Source organism: Globicephala melas, chromosome 15, assembly GCF_963455315.2.
Source record: "Globicephala melas chromosome 15, mGloMel1.2, whole genome shotgun sequence".
In the NCBI taxonomy this organism is placed as follows: domain Eukaryota; kingdom Metazoa; phylum Chordata; class Mammalia; order Artiodactyla; family Delphinidae; genus Globicephala; species Globicephala melas.
In genome coordinates this window covers 15034925-15057295 of record NC_083328.1, presented here as the reverse complement: position 1 = coordinate 15057295, position 22371 = coordinate 15034925, and the positions used below count along the sequence as shown (strand labels likewise).

The 22371-nt window shown below is 40.6% G+C and overlaps 2 protein-coding genes across 6 annotated transcripts in view; one reads left to right on the top strand and one right to left on the bottom strand.

Annotated features, from left to right (window-relative positions):
• The window catches only part of SEPTIN14 (septin 14), an 80728-nt gene that overhangs the window by 43881 nt on the left and 14476 nt on the right, over positions 1-22371 (bottom strand). The window lies entirely within an intron of this gene.
• ZNF713 (zinc finger protein 713) overlaps positions 1-22371 on the top strand; it is a 35364-nt gene that overhangs the window by 3218 nt on the left and 9775 nt on the right. For 2 of the 3 annotated variants that reach the window (XM_060284053.2, XM_060284052.2), the window contains exons 2-5: positions 7141-7568; positions 8153-8238; positions 19840-19966; positions 20294-20386. In XM_060284053.2, the coding sequence (XP_060140036.1) occupies positions 8155-8238; positions 19840-19966; positions 20294-20386 (304 nt within the window). In that variant the 5' untranslated portion in view covers positions 7141-7568; positions 8153-8154. Of the gene's footprint in view, positions 1-7140; positions 7569-8152; positions 8239-15929; positions 16226-19839; positions 19967-20293; positions 20387-22371 lie in introns of all 3 variants that reach the window. The other variant, XM_060284054.2, reaches the window with a different exon arrangement.

Below are 22371 nucleotides of genomic sequence, written 5' to 3'. Positions count from 1 at the left end.
TAAACAGAGACACTCTTAACAGATGGGATGTTTCAGGGGCTTATAGGTTATCTACCAGGAGCAAGGCCAGAGTCAAACCTTTCCTTGGAATATGCAGAGTTTGGACCATTCAGACCTGCTAATTTAGTCCTTTATTGCAGACTATGTAATAAAGGACTCTTACAAATCAATAAGAAAAAGACAATATGGTAGAAAAGTGGACAATTGACACAAAAGGGTAATTTATAAAAGAAAAAATATAAAAGTTAAAAATCCTACCTTATGGGCTTCCCTGGTGGCACAGTGGTTGAGAGTCCGCCTGCTGATGCAGAGGACATGAGTTTGTGCCCTGGCCCGGGAAGATCCCACATGCCGCAGAGCGGCTAGGCCTGTGAGCCATGGCCGCTGAGCCTGCGCGTCCAGAGCCTGTGCTCCGCAACAGGAGACACCACAACAGTGAGAGGCCGCGTACCGCAAAAAAAAAAAAAAAAAAAAAAAAAATCCTACCTTACATATTATCTAAGAATTGCATATTAAAGCAGCAGTTAAATGCTATTTGTGTATTACATTTAAAAAGAATAATACCTAACATTGGCTCATGGTCACTATCATATATTGCTGAATATGTAAAATGATACACCTTTTGCCTTCCTTTTTACCCAGCAGTTCCTCTGCTAGGAATTTATCCTAAGGAAATAGTCAGGCAAAATTATGCCAAAACTGTATAATGTTTGCTGTTGTCTGTAACCGGAGAGAAAGAAGGAGAGAGAGAGGCCTAAATGTCTATTAATAATAAACTTGTTAAATAAACTTTAGGTATCTCATGCAGTGGAATATACTATGAGCCTATTTTTTTAATGAATATTTAGATTTTTGTTTTCTACCATGAAGTGATGTATACAATATTATCAATTAAAATCCAGGTTTCAAAAAAGAAATAACATGCCATATTATAATGTGCATGAGTGTGTGTGTGTGTTTGTGAAGGAAAAGCCTGCAAGACTATACCCCGAAAAAGTAATTGGTTATCTCTAGGTGATGACATTATAGGTGATTTTTTTTCTGCTTTTCTGTATTTACTAAAATTTTCATTTTAATATTTGTCAGAAAATAAAGTGAAGGCGTTTCCACAGTAGAGAAGGGGTGTGGAGAAAGATCTCTCTGGCTGCAGTGTGAAGAAAATGTTGGACTAAAGTCAAGGACCAGTTAGATGGGTGTGGCAGTAATCAAAGTGAGAGATGATACCTGAATAAAGGTAGTGGAAGTGAAGATGGAACACTCACTACGTGTTTAAGGAGGGAAATTTACCAGGATTTGACGTTTGATTGGGGAATGAGACTAAGGGAAAGAAAGAGAGGTCAGGAATGGCACTCAGGTTTCAGGTTTGGTAGCACTATTCCTTGAGACAGGGAATATGATAGAGTAAGAGTAATATGTAAAATATATAAATACCGCTAACTAAGTGGTAATATGATCTAAATATTTACAAATATTTAAGCCTCACAACAAACCCACGAGGTAGGTGGGGATGTCCAGTAAGAGTGTATGTGGTTATATAGCTCAAAAAAGATGATCAATGAAACCGTAGCAATGGGTGAAGCCACCTGAGAGTAAATAGACTACATTCAGCCCTTTGTATTTTCGGCTTCCACATTTATATATTCAACCAACTGCAGATGGAAAATATTTGGGGAAAAAATTCCAGAAAGTTCCAAATAGCAAAACTTGAATTTGCCGTTTGCAGGCAACTGTTTATGTAGCATTTATACTGTATTAGGTATTATAAGTAATGTCATCTAGAGGTGATTTAAAGTATACAGGAGGATATGTATAGTTTATATATAAATACTACACAGCATATTATATAAAGCATTTGAGCTTCCTCAGATCTTGGTATCTGCAGTGGATTCTGGAACCAGTCCCCCAGGGATACCAGGGGACGGCTGTAAAAATAGAAGAGAATGAATACAAACACTAACAAATAAACGTAACTGTAGTACAAATGAATGACATAACCTCACTGAAGGAAGTGGCAAAGAAAAGAACTGACCTAAGTAACTTTAGGAACCACTATCTTGACTGGATACTCTAAGGTTAAAGACAAAGAGAACTCTACATAAATGCTGTAATCAAGCTAGTAAATGTGTTTCTCACAAGGGTATGAGTTAGTAATTCTGAAACTACTTTGTGTGTATACCAGAATTGAACAAATAAGTAAATATATTGTAGATAATGAGAGCCAACAACTTTTCACTGTTGAAGAAAGAAGTTACCAATGAGAAAAGGAAGAAGACCAAAATGAGCCCTGTGGTATCGGATTGGAACCAGAGGTGTCAGTGTGAACTCATGGTATTTAATATATAGACAAACACAATAGAAGTATGTATATGTGTGGTTGATATGCATACATATATACTTCGTAGCTCAGTCTCCTGGAGGGCCTAGAAGCAATAATACACCAGTAGCAAGCAGCACACCTGGTACCCAGATTTTTGTGTCTAAACACTTTTCCAATAAATGGAACCAGGGCTCTTTGGAGAAGTGGCTGATTCCAGGGATGGTCAGGGAAAATACAAGAGCCTAGAACATCTTATGGTGCCAGGAAGTGTTCAAAATAGCTGAGCTGGTTAGAGTAACACAGGAGCCTCCTAATGGCCAAAGCTGGAACAGTTTGTATAATAAAATAATAATGTTTTGTATTTTAACTCATAGAATAAAACAAATATCCATAAATCCATACAGATATAAATAAATTAGAGCCCAGGAACAGCTTTTCCTTATGGAGAAATTCCAATTAATAATTAGTAGGAAAGAGGGAAGTAGAGAAATCACCATTAAGCAAACACCATATTAATAATTGTTGCAGTGGAGAAACCTGGTAAACACCACCTTAACCAGGTGATAATGGTCAATGTTACCATTCATAAGACATATCTACATCATAAGCCCATTCATATTATGCACTAAGAAAGACACAACATCACTTCTGTGTCATTCTTGCTAAAAATCTTAACTTTATTCCAACCCTGAGAAAACATCAGACAAACCCAAATTGAGGGACATTGTACAAAATAATTCATTAGTACTCTTCAAAAGTATCAAGCTCATGAAAGACAGAAAACCTGGGGAGCTGTTACAGATTGGAGGAGACTCAGGAAAAATAAAAACTAAATGCGACGTGGGATCCTGGATCAGAGAATATTAGTGGAAAAACTGGTGAAATTTGAATAATTTGAATTAATAATATTGTTAAATTCCTGGTATTGATCATTGTACCATGGTTACGTAAAATATTAATATTAGGACAAGTAGGGTAAATGGTATTTAAGAACTGAGTACTACTTTTGCAGCTTAACTGTAAGTCTAAAATTGGTTCAAAATAGAAAGTTAAAAAATAGGGCTTCCCTGATGGCGCAGTGGTTGAGAGTCCGCCTGCCGATGCAGGGGACACGGGTCCGTGCCGCGGAGTGGCTAGGCCTGTGAGCCATGGCCGCTGAGCCTGCGCGTCCTGAGCCTGTGCTCCACAACGGGAGAGGCCACAACAGTGGGAGGCCCGCGTACCGCAAAAAAATAAAAATAAAAATAACTTAAAAAAAATAAAAAATAGAAGAGCAAACACCAGAACCCTTTCATTTACTCAATGAGCAAATATTTGATACATATCTACTATGAATCACATACAGGACCTTGAAATTAGAATAGTTAAGCAAGACAGAACAGATTCATGCCTTCATGGAGGTTAACATCACACAGTAGTGAGGTATAAATAAAGATGGATAACTGTACAATAATTACAACAATAAAAAGTGCTACCTAAAGAAGGAAGGTGTGAACAAGGGGGCCTCACTTCGTCCGTGATGTCAAAATCTTACTTGATTTAAGCTGAGACCTGAAGGAAGCGTAGGTATTGCTAGGGGAGGAGGTGGGGGTGGATCCCACACATGGCACATTTAAACACCTAAAAGCAAGATGCTGTGTATGAACCCTCCAAAGCAAACAGCAGAGTGGCTTGAGAGGGAACAGGAAGCAGGTCGTAGGTTTCTTCATGGCTTTGTACTCCAGCCTAAGGAAGCTGCTGAAGAATTTCAAGTGAGGGACTGATAGAGTCAGGTTCAAATCTTTTAAAGGTCCCTTCACTTCAAGTGTGGAGAGGGCGAGAGTAGATTTTGGAAAATCCTAAGGAACAACAATATGTGAATGGTAGGCAGAGGAAAAGGGATTAGAACATAGCCCACTGAAGTAAAGCAAGACGCAGCTGTCAGCAGTACCAGATACCATCAGAGCTCAAGAAAGCAAGAAGTAATGAGGTCCATTGCATGAACTACAAAAGAGAGTTTGGTATTCTTGACCAGAGCAATTTCAGGGGAGTGCTGATGGCAGAACAGAAGCAAGATTACAGAGAATTGAAAAATAAATGGGTAATGAGGAAGTAGAGACAAGTATCGACAATCCTTTGAAGAGTTGTAGCCTTGAATAAATAAAGAATGGTAGTTGCAAAGGGGTGTAAAAGCCAGTGAAAAATTTTAATGTTGGGAGAGACTTTAAATGATTTTAAATGATGATAGGAAGGAGTCAATAAAAGTGAAAGATAAAGTTGAAGATCTAGGAATGAGAAGATAGGTGCTAGGTTCGTGCCTGTAGGGAGGCTGGAGGGAACGGACTGATTCCAGGGAAGAAATAACTTTGTAATGCAAATTCTTGGGCCAATAATATCTCCAGAGGTGCTATTTCATGAGATCTAGGATAGGACCAGTGAGTCTGCTTTTCAACAAATACCATGATTCAAGTGATCTTCAGACCACACTTTGATAAACACTGCTCTTTTGTCTATTTTCCCTGCATCTATTAAACCACTACTCCTGCCTTCATTTTCTTCCCCATCTAGCCTAGAACCTAGGTCTCCCGATTCACAGTCTAGTGTTGTGTAAGGTAAGAAAGATTTCAGAAGTGGTTCAGCCCTGGAAGTGGGTGACTGAAGTAGAATGATGATGAAAATCATTGGGATTGAGGGTGTGAAGGAAACAAAAGGCTCTGATAGTTGTTCTGAGTTCTTGCTTGCATCAGAATCACTTGTGGAGCATTTAAAAAATATGTGGATGCCAGAATTCTTCTCGACAGATTCTGATTTAGTAGCTCTTGGGTAGAGCCTTGCCATGTGTGTGTGTGTGTATATATATATATATATATATATATATGCATCTGGCCCTATATATATGCATCTGTAGTGTCATTTTAAATCTGGGCTGAGTCCAATGCACAGCCCAGATTGAGAACCATGGCATAGATTTTCTATGGGCAGTGAAGTTACTCAGATTTTTGGAAGAGCTTGGGGTGAAAATGAAAACTGTTAAGCCAGAATCATCCTTCCTCTGAATTGACTATAATTCTAGTATTCTTTAAGCAGTCAAGGGAATTTGTTACTTTCCCAGCCATCATGGTTACTTGTTTGAAAAAGACTGGCAATTCTGCAGTCTCTCTCTCTGGAAAGCTCCACCCGTTTGTTGTATGAGAAATTGCACAGTTTGTGGGTCGGGAGTTGTTCTCTTTTTCTGTTCTTTCCAATATAGGAATTAAAAGGGAAATTATTAAAAGAAAGGGATCAGATTTTTTTTTAAGGAAAAGGGAGAAAACAAGTAGCAAAAAGGACTTTAGCGTATACTAGAAAGAGCCCAGGGCTGAATCAGAAGACCTAAGTGTTCTAGAACCAGCTCTTTCACTTAGCTCGGTGATTAGAGCTTCATTAAGCCAAGAATTCATTAAACTCAGAATCCTTCATTAAACCAAGGAACTGAGAACTAAATCAGCATTTCCAAAGGTGTATTTTAAGGAACCCTAGTCCCATCAGATGCCATAAAAAGTATTCTCAGGGGACTTCCCTGGTGGCACAGTGGTTGAGACTCTGCGCTCCCAATGCAGGGGGCAGGGGTTCAACCCCTGGTCAGGGAACTAGATCACATATGCATGCCGCAACTTAGAGTTCGCATGCCACAACTAAGGAGCCCACGAACTGCAACTAAGGAGCCCACCTGCCACAACTAAGACAGCGCAACCAAATAAATAAGTAAATAAATATTTTTTTAAAAAGTATTCTCGGGCTTCCCTGGTGGCGCAGTGGTTGAGAGTCCGCCTGCCGATGCAGGGGACGCGGGTTCGTGCCCCGGTCCGGGAGGATCCCACATGCCGCGGAGCGGCTGGGCTCAGGAGCCATGGCCGCTGAGCCTGCTCATCCGGAGCCTGTGCTGAGCAACAGGAGAGGCCACAACAGTGAGAGGCCCGCGTACCACAAAAAAAAAAAAAAAAAAAGTATTCTCAAACTAGCTATATTTGTATACAATGTATAATATATTTGAAATGTTCTTCATTGCCTTGGGTTCACACATATAAAGGAGAAACCCTGTCCACTAACATGGTTAGTGCTGTTTTCGTTGTTGTGAATAAATGGTTTTCAGGTGATTGGGTTTGAAACCTCAGGACATCCTTGTAGATTCTATCTGACTCTTCAGACCATAGGACCTTTTTAGAGCTTTTGCTTGGTAAAATAAGGACCTGGTTCTTAAAGTGCTTTAAAATTACTCTTGAAAGGTCTGCGTCTTAGTCAACTGGTTGTAAAATGTTAGAATTGTGCCATGTCTTGGCTTGAATGGCTTCCTTATCTAACAGGGCCACTCCATTGGAACTGCAGTTTTCTCTTTTTCTTCTCAGAAATGACTTCATTCTTCATTTCTATCAATAGTTTTTGAGAAAAGTTTTTCAGGTCAACTTTTGTGAGCAGAGAACAAGTGTATTCTCTCCTGATTATTAGCAGATCAGTACACTTCACTCTGTTGTTGGTATTGGTGAAACACCTGTTTTTTCTTCTTTCTGAGGAGAAAACTCTATCTGAAAGTCTGCCTCTGGGCAAGGACCACATGTTTTCTGTTCTGAGAAGAAGGTGGGAGAGGACTGAGGCTAAGTTTGTTGTAGTTGATGCATCTGTACATCTCTGCTCTTTGTAATCTGAGAAATTTTAAAAATGCTTTTTGCTTGTTTTAAAGAATTCCACATCCTACGGGGCTCTATCTTCATGAATGAATAGTTTGTATGTCTTTATAGACTCCCTAGGTCCCTAGGTGACTGACACTGCTGGATTTCTTCTGCTGACTCTGGTGCATCTCATTACAGTTGCTCAACCTGAAACTGCTCAACCAGGAGGCAGATCTGAATATCATAGTGAAGTCTGTACATGAAGGATTGATGCCTTTAGGGAGAAAAACGAATGTAATAGCCACTTTCAGGAACCTCTGCATCTCAACTCTGCATGAACAAGGCAAGATTCTGAGAGTGGCTGCTCCTGGGAAGCAGAAGTCATTATCATGGATATCCACTGGCTCCTGACCCTCTCATGAGTTGAGGCACCTTTAATGCCTGGGAGTGGCTGTTTCCTATAAGGCACTGGGACAAATCAGCCTTCAGGGACTGACAAGGATACTGAAGCTGCTAGTACTGGTGTATCTCCTGACTGTCATACTAGAAGAGAACAAGGCTTTGGGGACATTACAACTTAAGAACTGCAAAGAGGTGTAGTCATCCTGGTGGAGGACTGAATCCAGGTACTCAAAAAGGAAAGCGAACATTCTGAAAAATGAAAAGAGTGAAATCTCATTTCTGTATTAGAAGGGTCATCCTAAAGAGTCTGGAGTTTGAGGTTAGGGATGAGTTTATCCCCTTAAAGGGTAAGAATAGGCCCTTAACATATGTTCTCTGCATCACCTCATCTCAGTGGTTCTCATTTCCCACTTAGAATCACTTGGAGACTTCAGAATTTAAAATGCTGTTGCCCAGGATCACCCTAGACCATTAAATCCAAATCTCTGGGAATAGGGGCTAAGTGCTGGCATCTTTTAAAAATTCCCCAAGTGTGTAGCTAGGGCTGAAAACCAGTAAGCACCTTTGAGCTTCCCATATGTCACAACAAGTGGAGTTATACTACAGAGGAGAGAAAGTCCTGCATTATGTTCCTCAATGTGATAGAGGAACAAGAATGTCACAGTTAAGTCACCCAGCCTTTAGGCTTATGTCTTAGAGGGCTTCTCTCTAAGCCATTTGCCATCCTAATCCAAAACAAAAGGCCCAAGATTTAGGTTCAGCCTTAATGTCATACGTTGACAAGATTCTTCTTCTCTCTTTTTCCCAGTAATGCCTTCTCAGAATGCTGTACTTTCCCAGGAGGGAAACATGGAGAAGGAAATGAATGTTGGATCACAGATACAGTGGTCTCAGGTAAGTTCAGTTTTACTCTCCTCTGAAATGCTATTATAGTTCTCAGAATGCGGGCACTTTTATTTTTCAATTTTCAGAAGTACTAAGCCCCCAAAATCCAGAGCACTTGAGACTTTTGTGACAGATGCTGATCTCTACGGGATGTTTCCCACTCTCCTTATGTGCCCCTTTATAGCTCTTCTCTCCTTCAGCATTTTTACCAGATCATGGACTCATGTCTGAGCTAGATGTTGTAAAGGTAACACAAGAAGCCATAGACTGTGTTTTAATCACCCTTCCCTTAAATAGCTCACTAGAATTCAAACAACATTTGCCACTCTGTCTGCAAACAATGAATGATGCCCAAGTCACTGTGACTGCTTGAAGGTAACAGGACTGTTAATGTACCTGAGAACATCTGCTGCCACAAGTTAATATTTATCAAGAATCTGTTGTATCTCTTCCAAAACCTGTTTAAACCAGTTGTTACAATTTGATTAAGTATGATGTAAACCTCTATGAGGTATAAGTATGATAAGTTGTTTCTATGAAAACTAGTTGAATGCTTTGGAAAGACTCAGTAAATGCCAGTCACCTTTTAAAATATTGCTGTCAAATTAGGTGTGAGCAAAACTGTAAAACAGTGAAGGAAAATCCTAAAACTCTCAGGGTTCTATACCAGTATTATTTCCTAAGAGTCATTTGCTTGTTTTGATTTAATGAAACAGAAAGTGATACATTTTGGATATGGGCACTCAATCATTAAAATCATTCTCATATCAAAAGATAAGGGAATAAATGTACACTTATGTATTTTAAATTTAAATGTTTAAATCTTTGAGATATTGTTTATGGAACCCCACTTTAACTAGCTGGTACATACCAGATACCAGTCTCGATTGCTTCAGAAAGGAGGATTTCTGTTGTTCCATGTTGTTATGAGATAATCATTATCCACAGGTAGCAAACTGATTGGAGGAGATTTTTTAAAGCCTACATCACACAATTAATATTCAGAAAAGTGTAATGTTAGGTTCTTCTCTGAATGTCAAAGACAACAAATACAGCAGGTGCTCAGAGAGGAGAGAAGTCCAATTAAGACTGGAGTGGCGGGGCCTTCCCTGGTAATCTGAGAGATCCGCCTGCCAGTGCAGGGGACATGGGTTCGAGCCCTGGTCCGGGAAGATCTCACATGCTGCGGAGCAGCTAAGCCCATGCGCCACAACGACTGAGCCTGTGCTCTAGAGCCCACGAGCCACAACTACTGAGCCCACGTGCCACAACTACTGAAGCCCACACGCCTAGAGCCTGTGCTCCCCAACAAGAGAAGCCACTGCAATGAGAAGCCCACACACCGCAACAAAGAGTAGCCCCCGCTCGCCACAACTAGAGAAAGCCCGCGCGCAGCAATGAAGACCCAACGCAGCCATAAATAAATAAATAAGACTGGAGGGGGCCAGGACTTCCCTGGTGGTCCAGTGGTAAAGAATCCGCCTTCCAATGCAGGGGGTCGCAGCTTCAATCCCTGGCCAGGGAACTAAGATACTACATGCCGCAGGGCAGCTAAGCCCACACACCACAATTACTGAGCCCCCGGGTGCCTCAACTAGAGAGCCCGCATACCACAAACTACAGAGCCCCCGCGCCCTGGAGCCCACGTGCCACAACTAGAGGAAGAAAACCTGCACGCCACAACTAGAGAGGAGCCTGCACACTGCAACTAGAGAGAAGCCCGCATGCCGCAATGAAGAGCCTACGCACCACAACTGAGACCTGATGCAGCCAAAAAAATAAAAATAAATTTAAAAAAAAAGAAAGGGCAAAAAAAGAATGGAGGCGCGAGGAAAGACTTCATGAGGAAAGGAGAGTTTGAATTTGTGCTGATATCAGGTAGTATTTGGACGTTAGAGAAGACAGGAAATAGAACTTGAGCAAGAGCAGGGACCATAAGGAGACTGTCTGCCGAGCTTTAGCATTTATTTGGTACATCAGTGCTTTGGGTTGCAAGGAATAGATTCATTCAGTTTACTCTTAATTGTAAGGCTCCCCACAGACAGGGATAGAAAGACATTGAGAACTAAGGTAGCATATCTGTTTCTTGGCATTCTAGCCAGAGGAGTTTGCTTTAATTTTCCAGAACCATTTACTTTGTTCAGAAGAAAGATGATTCATTCATTCAATAAATATTTTTTGAGCAGTTGCTATGTGCCAGAAATTGTGCTTGGCATCAGAACTACATCAGTGAGCAAAACAGACATGGTCCTAAACCCAAGTTGTTTAGCAGAGACAGACATTCAGCAGATATACTAAGGAATTGCAAATTGAGATGTTTATTATACATAATAAGAATAAGGCATTGTGAATATGCATTAGGGAATCAGGGAAGAACTTTCTGGGGAAGCGAAATTTAAGGTGGGATGTGAAGGAGAATATAGGAGTTATAAAAAGTAAGTAGACCATCTCTACAACCTCATAGCAACATCTGTTCACAGGTTGCAAGCCAGTTGAACTGCTGTATATCTGGACACCAGGACACTGGAAAGAATAAGAAATTTGTATCTGCTTATATTTACACGAAGAAACTCTAGAAGAATACATAAAATACTGATAATAGCGATTATCTGTGGGAATGGAGGTGGGGACCAGGTCAATTGTACCAGGAATGTGAGACCTTTTTTGAACCGTATAAATACACCTGTTCAAAAATATTTTAGGGCTTCCCAGGCAGTGCAAGGGTTAAGAATCCGCCTGCCGATGCAGGGGACAGGGCTTTGAGCCCTGGTCCGGGAAGATCCCACATGCCGCAGAGCAGCTAAGCCCTGCGCCACAACTACTGAGCCTGCGCTCTAGAGCCCGCGAGCCACAACTACTGAAGTCCACGCACCTAGAGCCCATGCTCCGCAACGAGAGAAGCCACCACAGTGAGAAGCCCGTGCACCGCAACAAAGAGTAGCCTCTGCTCGTTGCAACTAGAGAAAGACTGCGTGCAGCAACGAAGACCCAACACAGCCATAAATAAATAAATAAATAAAATGAATTTATTTAAAAAAATTTTAAAATTATGAACAGTGTACCAGAGAAAACTGAATTGGATATAATGAAGCTTGATGACAGCTTCTGAGGTCAATAAAAAAGCAGATTTGGAAAAAAAAAAAAAGTAAATGGAAAAGAGCATTTTAGGCATGTGCTAAACATCATGTACAAAAACTATGGGTATATTTGAGAAATCAAAAGAAGGCCACTGTTGTTGGATGGACGGAGAGGGGGACTTGGAATAAGCTTGGAGAAGTATGCAGGGGCTACGTATACAGGGCTTTATGACCATGATAAGAAGTTCAGTTTTTATTCTAAGTGCAGTGGAAAGCCTTTGAGAGAATTTAAGCAAGGTAATAACATAATAAGTAACTGAATTCTACTTTAAACATCACCCTGGTGCATGCTAGATAGTAAGTGCATTTGTGAAAGGCAAGAAAGGAAAGGGGAGAGATCCCTTAGGAAGCTACTGCAGTATTCTAGATGATAGAAAGTAATACCTTAAAATTAGAAGATGGAGAAAAATAGGTGGACTTGAGTGCTTTGCTCTGGGAAACAGCTGAGATTAGTGAGAGGGATAAAGACAAAGGAAGAAAAAAGATGACTTCAAAAAATGTAGCCCACATAGAGAATGGACTTGAGGACACGGGGAGGGGGAAGGGGAAGCTGGGACGAAGTGAGAGAGTGGCATGGACATATACACACTACCAAATGTAAAATAGATAGCTAGTGGGAAGCAGCTGCATAGCATAGGGAGATCAGCTCGGTGCTTTGTGACCACCTAGAGGGGTGGGATAGGGAGGGTGGGAGGGAGATGCAAGAGGGAGGAGACACAGGGATATATGTATGTGTATAGCTGATTCACTTTGTTATAAAGCAGAAACTAACACACCATTGTAAAGCAATTATACTCCAATAAAGATGTTAAAAAAAAAAAAAAGATGTAGCCCAGGAAATAGCAGGATAATGGTAGATCAGACCATGTCACTCCTGTGCTCAAAACGCATGGCTCCCATTTCACTCATAGTAAAAGCCAAAGTCCTTATGATGGCCTAAATAGTCCTACAGAATCCGGACCTGTTACCTCTCTGACTTCATCGTTTACTTCTCCTCCTTGCTCATTCCACTCTATCTACCCTGGCCTCATTCATCTTCCTTGATCATGCCACAAACACTCTTGCCTTTGTACTGTTAACTTTTCAAGTCTTTTCTCCATTGTCACCTCTTCAATTATATCTTTCCTGACCACCTTTATAAAATTGCAACTGCCTCACCTCAACATTCTCAAACACTCTTCCTCTACTCTTCTTTTATCTTCTAACACACTATGTAATTTACCTAGTTATCATGTTTATCTTCTACTTCCTCTGCTAGAGTTTCATAAAGGAAGAGAATTTTAGTCTCTTGTTCACTAGTATATCTCAAGCCCTATAGTTGGCATGTAGGAAGCACTGAATAAATATCTGTTGAACAAATAGGAATTTAGCATATAATATAGGTCACATCTCAAACCAGTGGTGAAAAGATGGTTTATTCAATAATTGATGGTATTTCTGTGGAGCCACCTGGAAAAAGGTAAAGTTGAATCCATACCCCATACTTTACATCAGAATAGTCTTCAAATTGATCAAATATTTAAATGTGAAAAATTAAGCCATAGAAGTTACACAAGAATAAAATGGGAGAATTCCTTTATAGTGTTCACTGAGTAAAGACTTTCTAATTACAACTGAGAATCCAGAAGCCATAAAAGAAAAAATTGATGGGTTCAACTCTTTAAAAATACCCAAAAATCTGTATGAGAAAAGAAAACTGTAAGCAAAGTAAAAAGACATGTCAAATTCGGAAAAATATTTTTGCTACTCAAATTGTAGTGGGGTAATCTTTCTAATAATAATAGTAGTCTTTATAATAATAATAAAACACTCCTCTAAATCAGGTAAGAGATTAGGAGTCCGATTGAAAAACAACATAAAAAGACAATTCACAGGAAAGAAAATTCAAATGCATCTTAAACACAGGAAAAATGTTTATCTGTACTCATAAGAAGAGGAAATTTAAATTAAAACTAGAGAAAGCTTGACATTTTATCACCAAGCTTTGTATTTCCTACGGGGTTGATATTTTCCACAAGCTTGATAACATACTCTCTTGGCAAAGCTTTGGGAAAACAGACACTCTCTTACATTGCTAATGTGAGTGTGCGGCAGATTGCATTTCCAGAAAAATGACCAAATATATCTGCCATCCAAAATGCTTTCTATACAATGACTTTGACATTCATCCCATCAAGAGACATCGATGTCAGTGTTCCCTCCATTGAATCTGTGCAAGCTTGTGACCAGTAGAAGTGAAACTATGTGGCTTTCAAGGCAGGTCATAAGAGGCAGTAAGACTTCCGCTTCATTCTCTCATGATGCTTGGTCTAAATCCAGCCACCTTGCCACACACACACACACAAATCCAAACAGCTCATGGAGAAACCTACATGGAGAGGAACCAAGGCCCACAGACCTGGCGGAGCTCTCAGCTGAGAGCCAGTACCAACTTGCCAGCCATGTGAGTGAGCCATCTTGAAAGTAGACTCTCCAAACTACAGTCACGCCCTCCCAGCTGATGCCATGTAGATCAGAGGCAAGCTGTCCTCACTAAGTTATGCCCAGATTACAGATTTGTGAGCAAAATCAATGACAGTTGCTGTTTTAATCCCCCAAGTTTTGAGATGGTTTATTATGCAGCGATAGATAAATAACTGGTACAGATTTTGTTACCTGGAAGTGGTGTGCTACCAAAACCAACACAGAACATGTGGCATCAGCTTTGCAGCAGAGCCAGTTGAACAAAGGGCAGAAGATGGAAAGGAAAAGATTATTAGTAGAATCATAACAGCCTCAAGGAGAGTTAGTGGAGGCCTATGGGACCTTTCACAAGGCCTAAAGGATAATAAGGAAAATCTTACTATGAGCTGGAGGAAAGGGGAAGCTTGAAGAGGAATTTTGGTCAACACTGTCACCTTCAGTAACAAGGAAAATAGGAAATATACTTAATGGACTCAACGATCTACTTGAGATTTACAGGTAGAAGATTGAAAGTGCCAACTGGCAGCTTCTGGCTGCCTAAAGTAAAATGCTAGAGGAAAAAGAAGATAAAAAAAGAAATATACAGGAACCAGACATGAAAATATGCTCAACATTGCTAATCACCAGTGAAATGCAAATCAAAACCACAATGAGATATCACCTCACACTTGTCAGAATGGCTGCCATCAAAAAGAACACAAATAACAAATTTTGGCAAGGATGTGGAGAAAAGGGAACCCTCATACAGTGTTGGTGGGAATGTAAATTGGTGCAGCCACTGTGGAAAACAGTATGGAGGTCTCTCAAAAAAACTAAAAATAGAACTACCACATGACCCGGCAATCTAAAACACTAATTTGAAAAGATACATGCACCCCAGTGATCAGAGTGGCATTTACAATTGCCAAGATGTGGAAGCAACCTCAGTGTCCATCAACAGATGAATGGATAAAGATGTGGTATATATATACACAACAAAATACTACTCGGTCATAAAAAGGAATGAAATTTTGCCATTTGCAGCAACAGGGATGAACTTGGAGGGCATTATGCTAAATGACATAAGTCAGAGAAAGACAAATACTGTATGATATCACTTACACGTGAAATCTAAAAAACACAACAAACTAGTGAATAAAACAAAAAAAGCTGACTTGCAGATATAGAGAACAAACTATTGGGGAGAGGGAAGCAGAGAGGGGCAATACAATTGGTAGGGGATTAAGAGGTATAAGCTATTATGTATAAAATAAGCTACAAGGATATACAACACAGGGAATATAGCCAGTATTTTATAATAACTATAAATGGAGTATAACCTTTAAATTTGTGAATCACTATACTCTATACCTGTAGCATATAATATTGTACATAAACAATATTTAAATTTTTAAAAAATAAATATAAAGGAACCAGGAATTACTGAGCTTGAAAATAAAACTATTTGTCATTCACATCTCTCAACACGTGCCCAGCTCAGCTACATTTTAGAATTGCTATGAATTGCTGTGTACTTGAATGGGAGTGTCTCTAGTGGTTATTTCTATGCCTTTCCCACCACTTCGAGTTTGTGAAGGGTAGAGGGTGGGGGCCAGATAACTACTTCTTTAGCTCACAGAAGGAAAAATAGGGAGAAAGCTTTCAAGGAACTGTACCTGAGGAACTGTGCTCAAAGATCCTCATCTGCATGTGGACCTGATACAGGTGACAAGATCCTGGACTTCACACTGACGCTCTAACGGGGTGAAACATGGGAGTCTTGAGGAAGATGAGTGTATTTTGCATGTAGGAGGGATGTGAATGTTTACATTCAGAGGGTAGACAGTAGCAGATTGTATTTTCTGAAAATGGCACAATTTCTCCCATTCCATAGGCTCCTCATATACTATGATTTAAATCCTCTTCTATCAAGAGATGTGGGAGTGTGTTACTTCCCCTTGGATCTGGGCAGGCCTGTGACTGTGGTGGAACTGAAGCTATGTGACTCTCTTTTTTTTTTAATTTTTATTGGAGTCTAGTTGATTTACAATGTTGTGTTAGTTTCTGCTGTGCAGCAAAGTGAATCAGTTATACATATACATATATCACCTCTTTTTTTAGTGAAGCTATGTGACTCTTGAGGCTGGATGATGAAAGCTGGTTCTCTTGGGAGTTTTGCATTTGGGGTCCAGCTACCATGCCGTGAGGAAGCCCAAGCAGCCTGTGGAGAGGCCCGTATGGAGAGAACCTGAGGCCCCTGGTTGAGCTCACAGCTGACAGCCAGCACCAACTTGCCAGCCACATGAATGAGCCTCTTAAAAGTGAATCCTACAGCCCAAAGTTGAGCCGCCCCAGCTGAAACAAAATGGAACAAAGATGAGCTAGTCTCACTGAGTCCTGCGCATGTTACAGATTCTGTGAGCAAAATAAATGATTGTTGTTGTTTTGAGCCACTAAATTTGGGGGTGGATTGTTATATAGCAATAGATAATTACAGAACTGATACAACCCCTGTGGAGGTCAGTTTGACAATATATATCAAAATTGCAGATTCATATGCTCTTTTGGATTCTAGAGGTAGACTTACATGCAATTGCAGAATAATATACATAAAAGATAATTCATTACAGCATGATTTGTAGTAGCAAGAGAGTAGAAAGCAGCTAAAATGTCTGTTAATAGACTAGTTAAATAAATTGTGGAACATTCACACTGTCCCATCCCGCTATAAAAAAGAATGAGGAAGATATCTATGAATTGATGTGGAGGGATTTCCAGGATAAGCTGTTCAGTGAAAAAATATCAAAGTGCAAAAGAGTATTTGTAAAATGCTACTTTTGTGTAAGAAAGAAGAGGAAATAAAAATATGCATATAGGGCTTCCCTGGTGGCGCAGTCGTTGAGAGTCTGCCTGCCGATGCAGGGGACACGGGTTCATGCCCCGGTCCGGGAAGATCCCACATGACGTGGAGCGGCTGGGCCTGTGAGCCATGGCCGCTGAGCCTGCGCGTGCGGAGCCTACGCTCCGCAATGGGAGAGGCCACAACAGTGAGAGGCTCGCGTACCGAAAAAAAAAAAATGCATATAGGGACTTCCCTGGTTGTGCACTGGATAAACTCTGCACTCCCAATGCAGGGCGCCCAGGTTTGATCCCTGGTCAGGCAACTCGATCCCACATGTATGCTGCAACTAAGAGTTCACGTGCCACAACTAAGGAGCCCGTGAGCCACAACTAAGGAGCCCACCTGCTGCAACTAAGACCCGGCAAAAACAAATTAATATTTTAAAAATATGCATATAGATCTATTTGCTTGTTTGAGCAAAAAGAGACATTGGAAGGGTAAACTTGAGTCTAATGAGTTTGGTTACTTGTAGGGCTTATATGGGACTGGGGTGAAAAAGGGGGAATGGAGTGGGGTGGTATGGGAGGAGGGCTTAAAATTGAATACAAACAGAAACAATTGAACCAAACTGTACTTCAAGTTACTGATATATCCACACTGAAAAGGAGTTAACTTTTGAACCTAAATAGTTATGTATACTCTATGTCCTCAGGCTAAAAGCAAAACAGTTCTAAACAGTGAACTCTCATTTGTAAGCTTGTTTTGCACTGAGGCACGTGTTAGCAATACTGAAACCACTTTCTTTACATTCTAGGATTGAGCAAATAAGCAAATTCACTGTGCATAATAGGAGCCAGGTTTCTCATGGTCAGAGAAGGGAATTACAGATATGAAAAGAGAGGCGGATGGAATGAACCTTGCCATGTTGGATTAGAATTAGAGGTGTCAGTGTGGACTCATGGGTTTTAATACATATAACTAAATACAGAATTGGGTATGGAGTTGTGTGTGTATACATACATCATTATGTATATTCCTCTCTTTCCCAGGTGCGACCCCTGAGAGGGCCTAGAAGCAGTAATACTCCAGCAGCATTGGACACATCTAGTGCCCAGATATTGGTGTCCAAGTGCCATTCTCCATTAAAAGGAACCAGACATAGCCACTCAATATTTGACCAACAGAGCAGAACATGACAGACTGTGACCCTGTAGATCTTCTAATGGGAAGCAGAGCTGCTCAGTATTTGACCATTAGAAGGAATCAGGGATCCTTTGAGAAATGGCTGATTCCAGGTTTGGAGCAGGAAAAGCACAACATGAGCCTTGAAAGAACATCTTTCTATCCCAAAAAGTAAAGTACTCAAAGAATGATAGGTACATTTCAAAAGAACAAAGAAGCGAGTTTGAAGGGGCTGCTTCTGGCTAAATCTAGGACCATCTGAGCATTTTTAAAATAGTGATAGTAAATGATTATAACTTACAGAATAAAATAAGTAAGTAAATCCACCTCATATAAATTAATGAATAAATAGGAAGGGAAACTTCTTCAGCACAGTAGAAAGCCAACTAATAATGTACAAAGAGTGTTGGCATTAGAAAAGCACCATGAAAATTACAGTTGGTTCAGGCAAGAATTATCAGTGAAAGCCAAAATGAGTGGGTGAAAGTTTGAGGAGGAACAAAGTATCTCCCCCACAAGAAACTTAGTAATTACAGAATTCAATAGTAATCTTCCAAGGGAAATTACTGGTAGGTAACCACCTTAACCAAATTATCAAATTTAACATTGCCAGTAATGGAACTAGTCAACAATGCGTACAATTCACTGAGAAGAACCCAGCATCGCTCCTGAACTATTCCTGCCATAAATGCATAGTGTGAATCTGCTCATGATGAGACATTAGACAAGCCCCAATTGAGGTTTATTCTACAAAATAACTAGCCTGTGTTTTCAAAATGTCAGTGTTAGGAAATACAAAGAAGGGCTGGGGAACTGCTGCAGATTCAAGGAGACAAAAGATACAAGACAATCAAAAATCTTGATTTTTGTTATAAAGGACATTATTAGGACATTTAGTGAAATCGGAATAAGTATATAGCTTAGACAACAGCACTGTATCGATGTTAATTTACTGATTTTGATCATCCTGTTGTTACGTAAGATAATTCCTTGTATTTAGGAAATAAACAAATTTTTTAGGGGTAAAGGGGCATCACCTCTGCAACTTACTCTTTTTTTTAATAAATTTATTTATTTTTATTTATTTATTTTTGGCCGCGTTGGGTCTTTGTTTCTGCTCGCAGGCTTTCTCTAGTTGCCGCGAGCGGGGGCTACTCTTCGTTGCGGTGCGCCAGCTTCTCATTGGGTGGCTTCTCTTGTTGCGGAGCACGGGCTCTAGGAGCACGGGCTTTAGTAGTTGTGGCACGCAGGCTCAGTAGTTGTGGCTCACGGGCTCTAGAGCACAGGCTCAGTTAGTTGTGGCGCACGGGCTTAGTTGCTCCGCAGCATGTGGGATCTTCCCAGACCAGGGCTCAAACCTGTGTCCCCTGCATTGGCAGGCGGATTCTTAACCACTGCGCCACCAGGGAAGTCCCTCTGCAACTTACTCTTAAACAGTCCAGGAAAATTATAGAAAGAGAAAGGGAGAGGATGGGCTTTTTCTTTTACTGATCCCAACATGCATCACGTGCCTTCTACTCTCAACCTATTTGCCCTTGTTGCCTTTTTTTTTTTTTTTTTTAAACACACTGGAATATTCTCTCTCCTCTTCTGTCTAAAGCTTAAAAATCTGTTAAGGTTGTACACATGATCCACCAACTTGATACCTACTTTCACTATTTCAACATATCCTGAATTCTTTCAATTCTGAAATCTTAATAGCATGAATTTTCCATGTAGCTTTTTAATTGTTTAGATGATACGAGAGAGTTTCCTCTGCAGCAGGTTGTAAAAAGCCTAAAAGCAAGCATTATTTCATGCATGTTTTTAAACCTGTCTTGAAAGATGATAGAAGATAGAATTGTTGCTTCCAAAATTTTGACCTGGATTACTCAGAGCCCTGAAGACTTTCAGCACAACTCTTTAGACATCCTAACCTTTGTCTACTGCAGCACCTTTGCCTCTTCCCCTAAGGGCCCCTGTAAAAAAAAGTTTTCTGGCTGAGCAAGGATGTACTTGGTGTTTCAGGAATCACTGACATTCCAGGATGTGGCTGTGGAATTCACCAGAGAGGAGTGGGACCAGCTATACCCTGCTCAGAAGAACCTCTACCGAGACGTGATGCTGGAGAACTATAGCAACCTGGTTGCACTGGGTAAGGATGGCATCCCTGTAAGACTGGAACTCATTCTACATGGGTTTCTTTCCTTTAGTAGTGAAAACCTTCGAAGCTTTTGTGTATATAGTTCAGGCCAGGATGGAAGAATGCTAATCAGTTTTGGAGACAGAGACCTCTGTTTTTTGCTTTCTTCTCAGGTAAAAGGTCCTGATTTTGAGATGGGTAGCTTTAGTTTGCTGCCTCTGAAGCCTCCCCTTTCCAAATCCGGAGGCCCTATAGATTAAACAGGTTGGAAATGAGTTCTGAGAGAGATTTTTGTTCCCAGTATAAAATTCTAAGATACACATTTTTTCCCATGAATAGGGCATGAACTTTATAAGCCAGAGGTGATCACTCAGTTGGAGCAGGAGGAGCAGTGGATGATGGAGAGAGACAGCCCACCAGACACTCATCCAGGTGAGAAGCAAGCATTTGGGTGTTTGCACCTCAGTGAAGGAAAATAGTCGCTTTTGAAATACTTAACTGAGTGTGTTACAAACATCTGCCTCTGGGATTTAAAGAGGCATGCTTCTTAAAAATTCAGTTCATATTTGACATTTTTCCAAAGTGGAAATGACTCTCTTACTTTTTTTCTGATTAAACAGATAATATATACTTATTATTTTAAAAACTTACACAACACAAATTTATTTTGAAGGTGTTAGTTTGGATGTCCATAAATACCTTGATGTTGCAAATCTCCATGACGCATTTTCTTTCTCTCTTTATTCATACATCCTCTCGGTATTCTTTAAATCTTTTTCTTCTCCATATCAAAAATCCTCTGCCATTTTTACCCATTTTTCGTTCTTTTGTTTTTCTTTTTATTATCAAACACGTTAAACTTGTCTAAAACCCATAGCCTCAGTTCTAATTCTCTAGCTCACCTTTGTGATGTGACAAAGGTGTACTACCAGTGTTACTAAAATTGTTTTCTTGGAGATTACCCCTGACTTCCTTCCAGTCAAAGCCAGTGACTAAAAAACCACAGTTATTGTCTCCTATGATTGTGTTGCATTTAACTGTGCTGACTTGACTTTCTTGAAAGTACACTCTGGCTTGTGATACACACCATTCTTGCCTCTTCTGGCCTCTCCCCTGTCTCTCTACCTGCTCCTTTAAATACCCTCTCTCCCTCCTTATTCTTCTAAAGGCATATGTTCTTATGGACTTGGTGTTCACTCTGTAGTATCATGCTTTTAAGTGGCCTTTCTATGTTCATTTTCCCATTTCTACATTTCTAGCCTCAGTATTTCACCCACATTCTCTTCCCAGATTTTAGATTATATTTGTGTTTATGAATGTCATGCTATCATTTTTTTTTTTTTTTGGCTTCATTGGATCTTCGTTGCTGCGCACGGGCTTTCTCTAGTTGCAGCGAGTGGGGGCTACTCTTCGTTGCAGTGCGCGGGCTTCTCATTGCGGTGGCTTCTCTTGTTGTGGAGCACGGGCTCTAGGCACGTGGGCTTCAGTAGTTGAGGTGCACGGGCTCAGTAGTTGTGGCTCGCAGGCTCTAGAGCACAGGCTTCAGTAGTTGTGGTGCATGGGTTTAGTTGCTCCGTGACATGTGGGATCTTCCCGGACCAGGGCTCGAACCTGTGTCCCCTGCATTGGCAGGCGGATTCTTAACCACTGCGCCACCAGGGAAGCCCCTGTATAATGCTTGATGAGGGTGTTCATCCTTAGCATTGCCCACCCTCCTCTTAAGGGCAGTTGCAGTCATGTCTACTAACATAGGGGCTCGGGTTAGGTGAGGAGCTGGAGCAAAGAGACTAGAGTTTGTTTTTCAAAACTGCTTTAAAGCCCAAGATAATCATTGTCTCCATCTGGAGTCTAGACCCTGTCCCCTGGCGTCTTGCTGGGTGGCAACCCTTTGGTTGAATATCTGATGTGCCTTGAGGGTGTCTACCATGGGGGAGCAGTGCCTGTACATTTCATGCACTATCACTCCTCCTGGTATGTTGATCAGGCTGCCCTGTTTCCAGGGATAAATGAAAGTTCTGGAAGATAGGCCTTAGGCAGTGAATGCCCTGAAATCTACTCCTAGGCTGTAGGAGCCTAGAGCACCACACTTACCTGTGGTGCCAGGAGCCAGGTCAGCAGCCTGTGGATTTTGATGCTAAGAGAATAGAAAAGACAGTGTTCTGAGCTCCAGCCAATTATTCCAACCGTTTTAGAGCCAAAGTTCCTGAGCAGACAAAAGCATTTTATCTGAAAATAAAGTGGTCCAGTTGATAATTCGGTTGAAATGATAAACTGGTTTAAAATAAATCCTTTAAATCACATTTTTTCCACCTATAATTTAATTCTTGACCAGAGTAAGTTTATTTTCTGACTTGGACTTTTTTTTCTTTTTAAAATTTCTGTTGCATGTTCAGCCAACTAACTCATCATTTGTGATA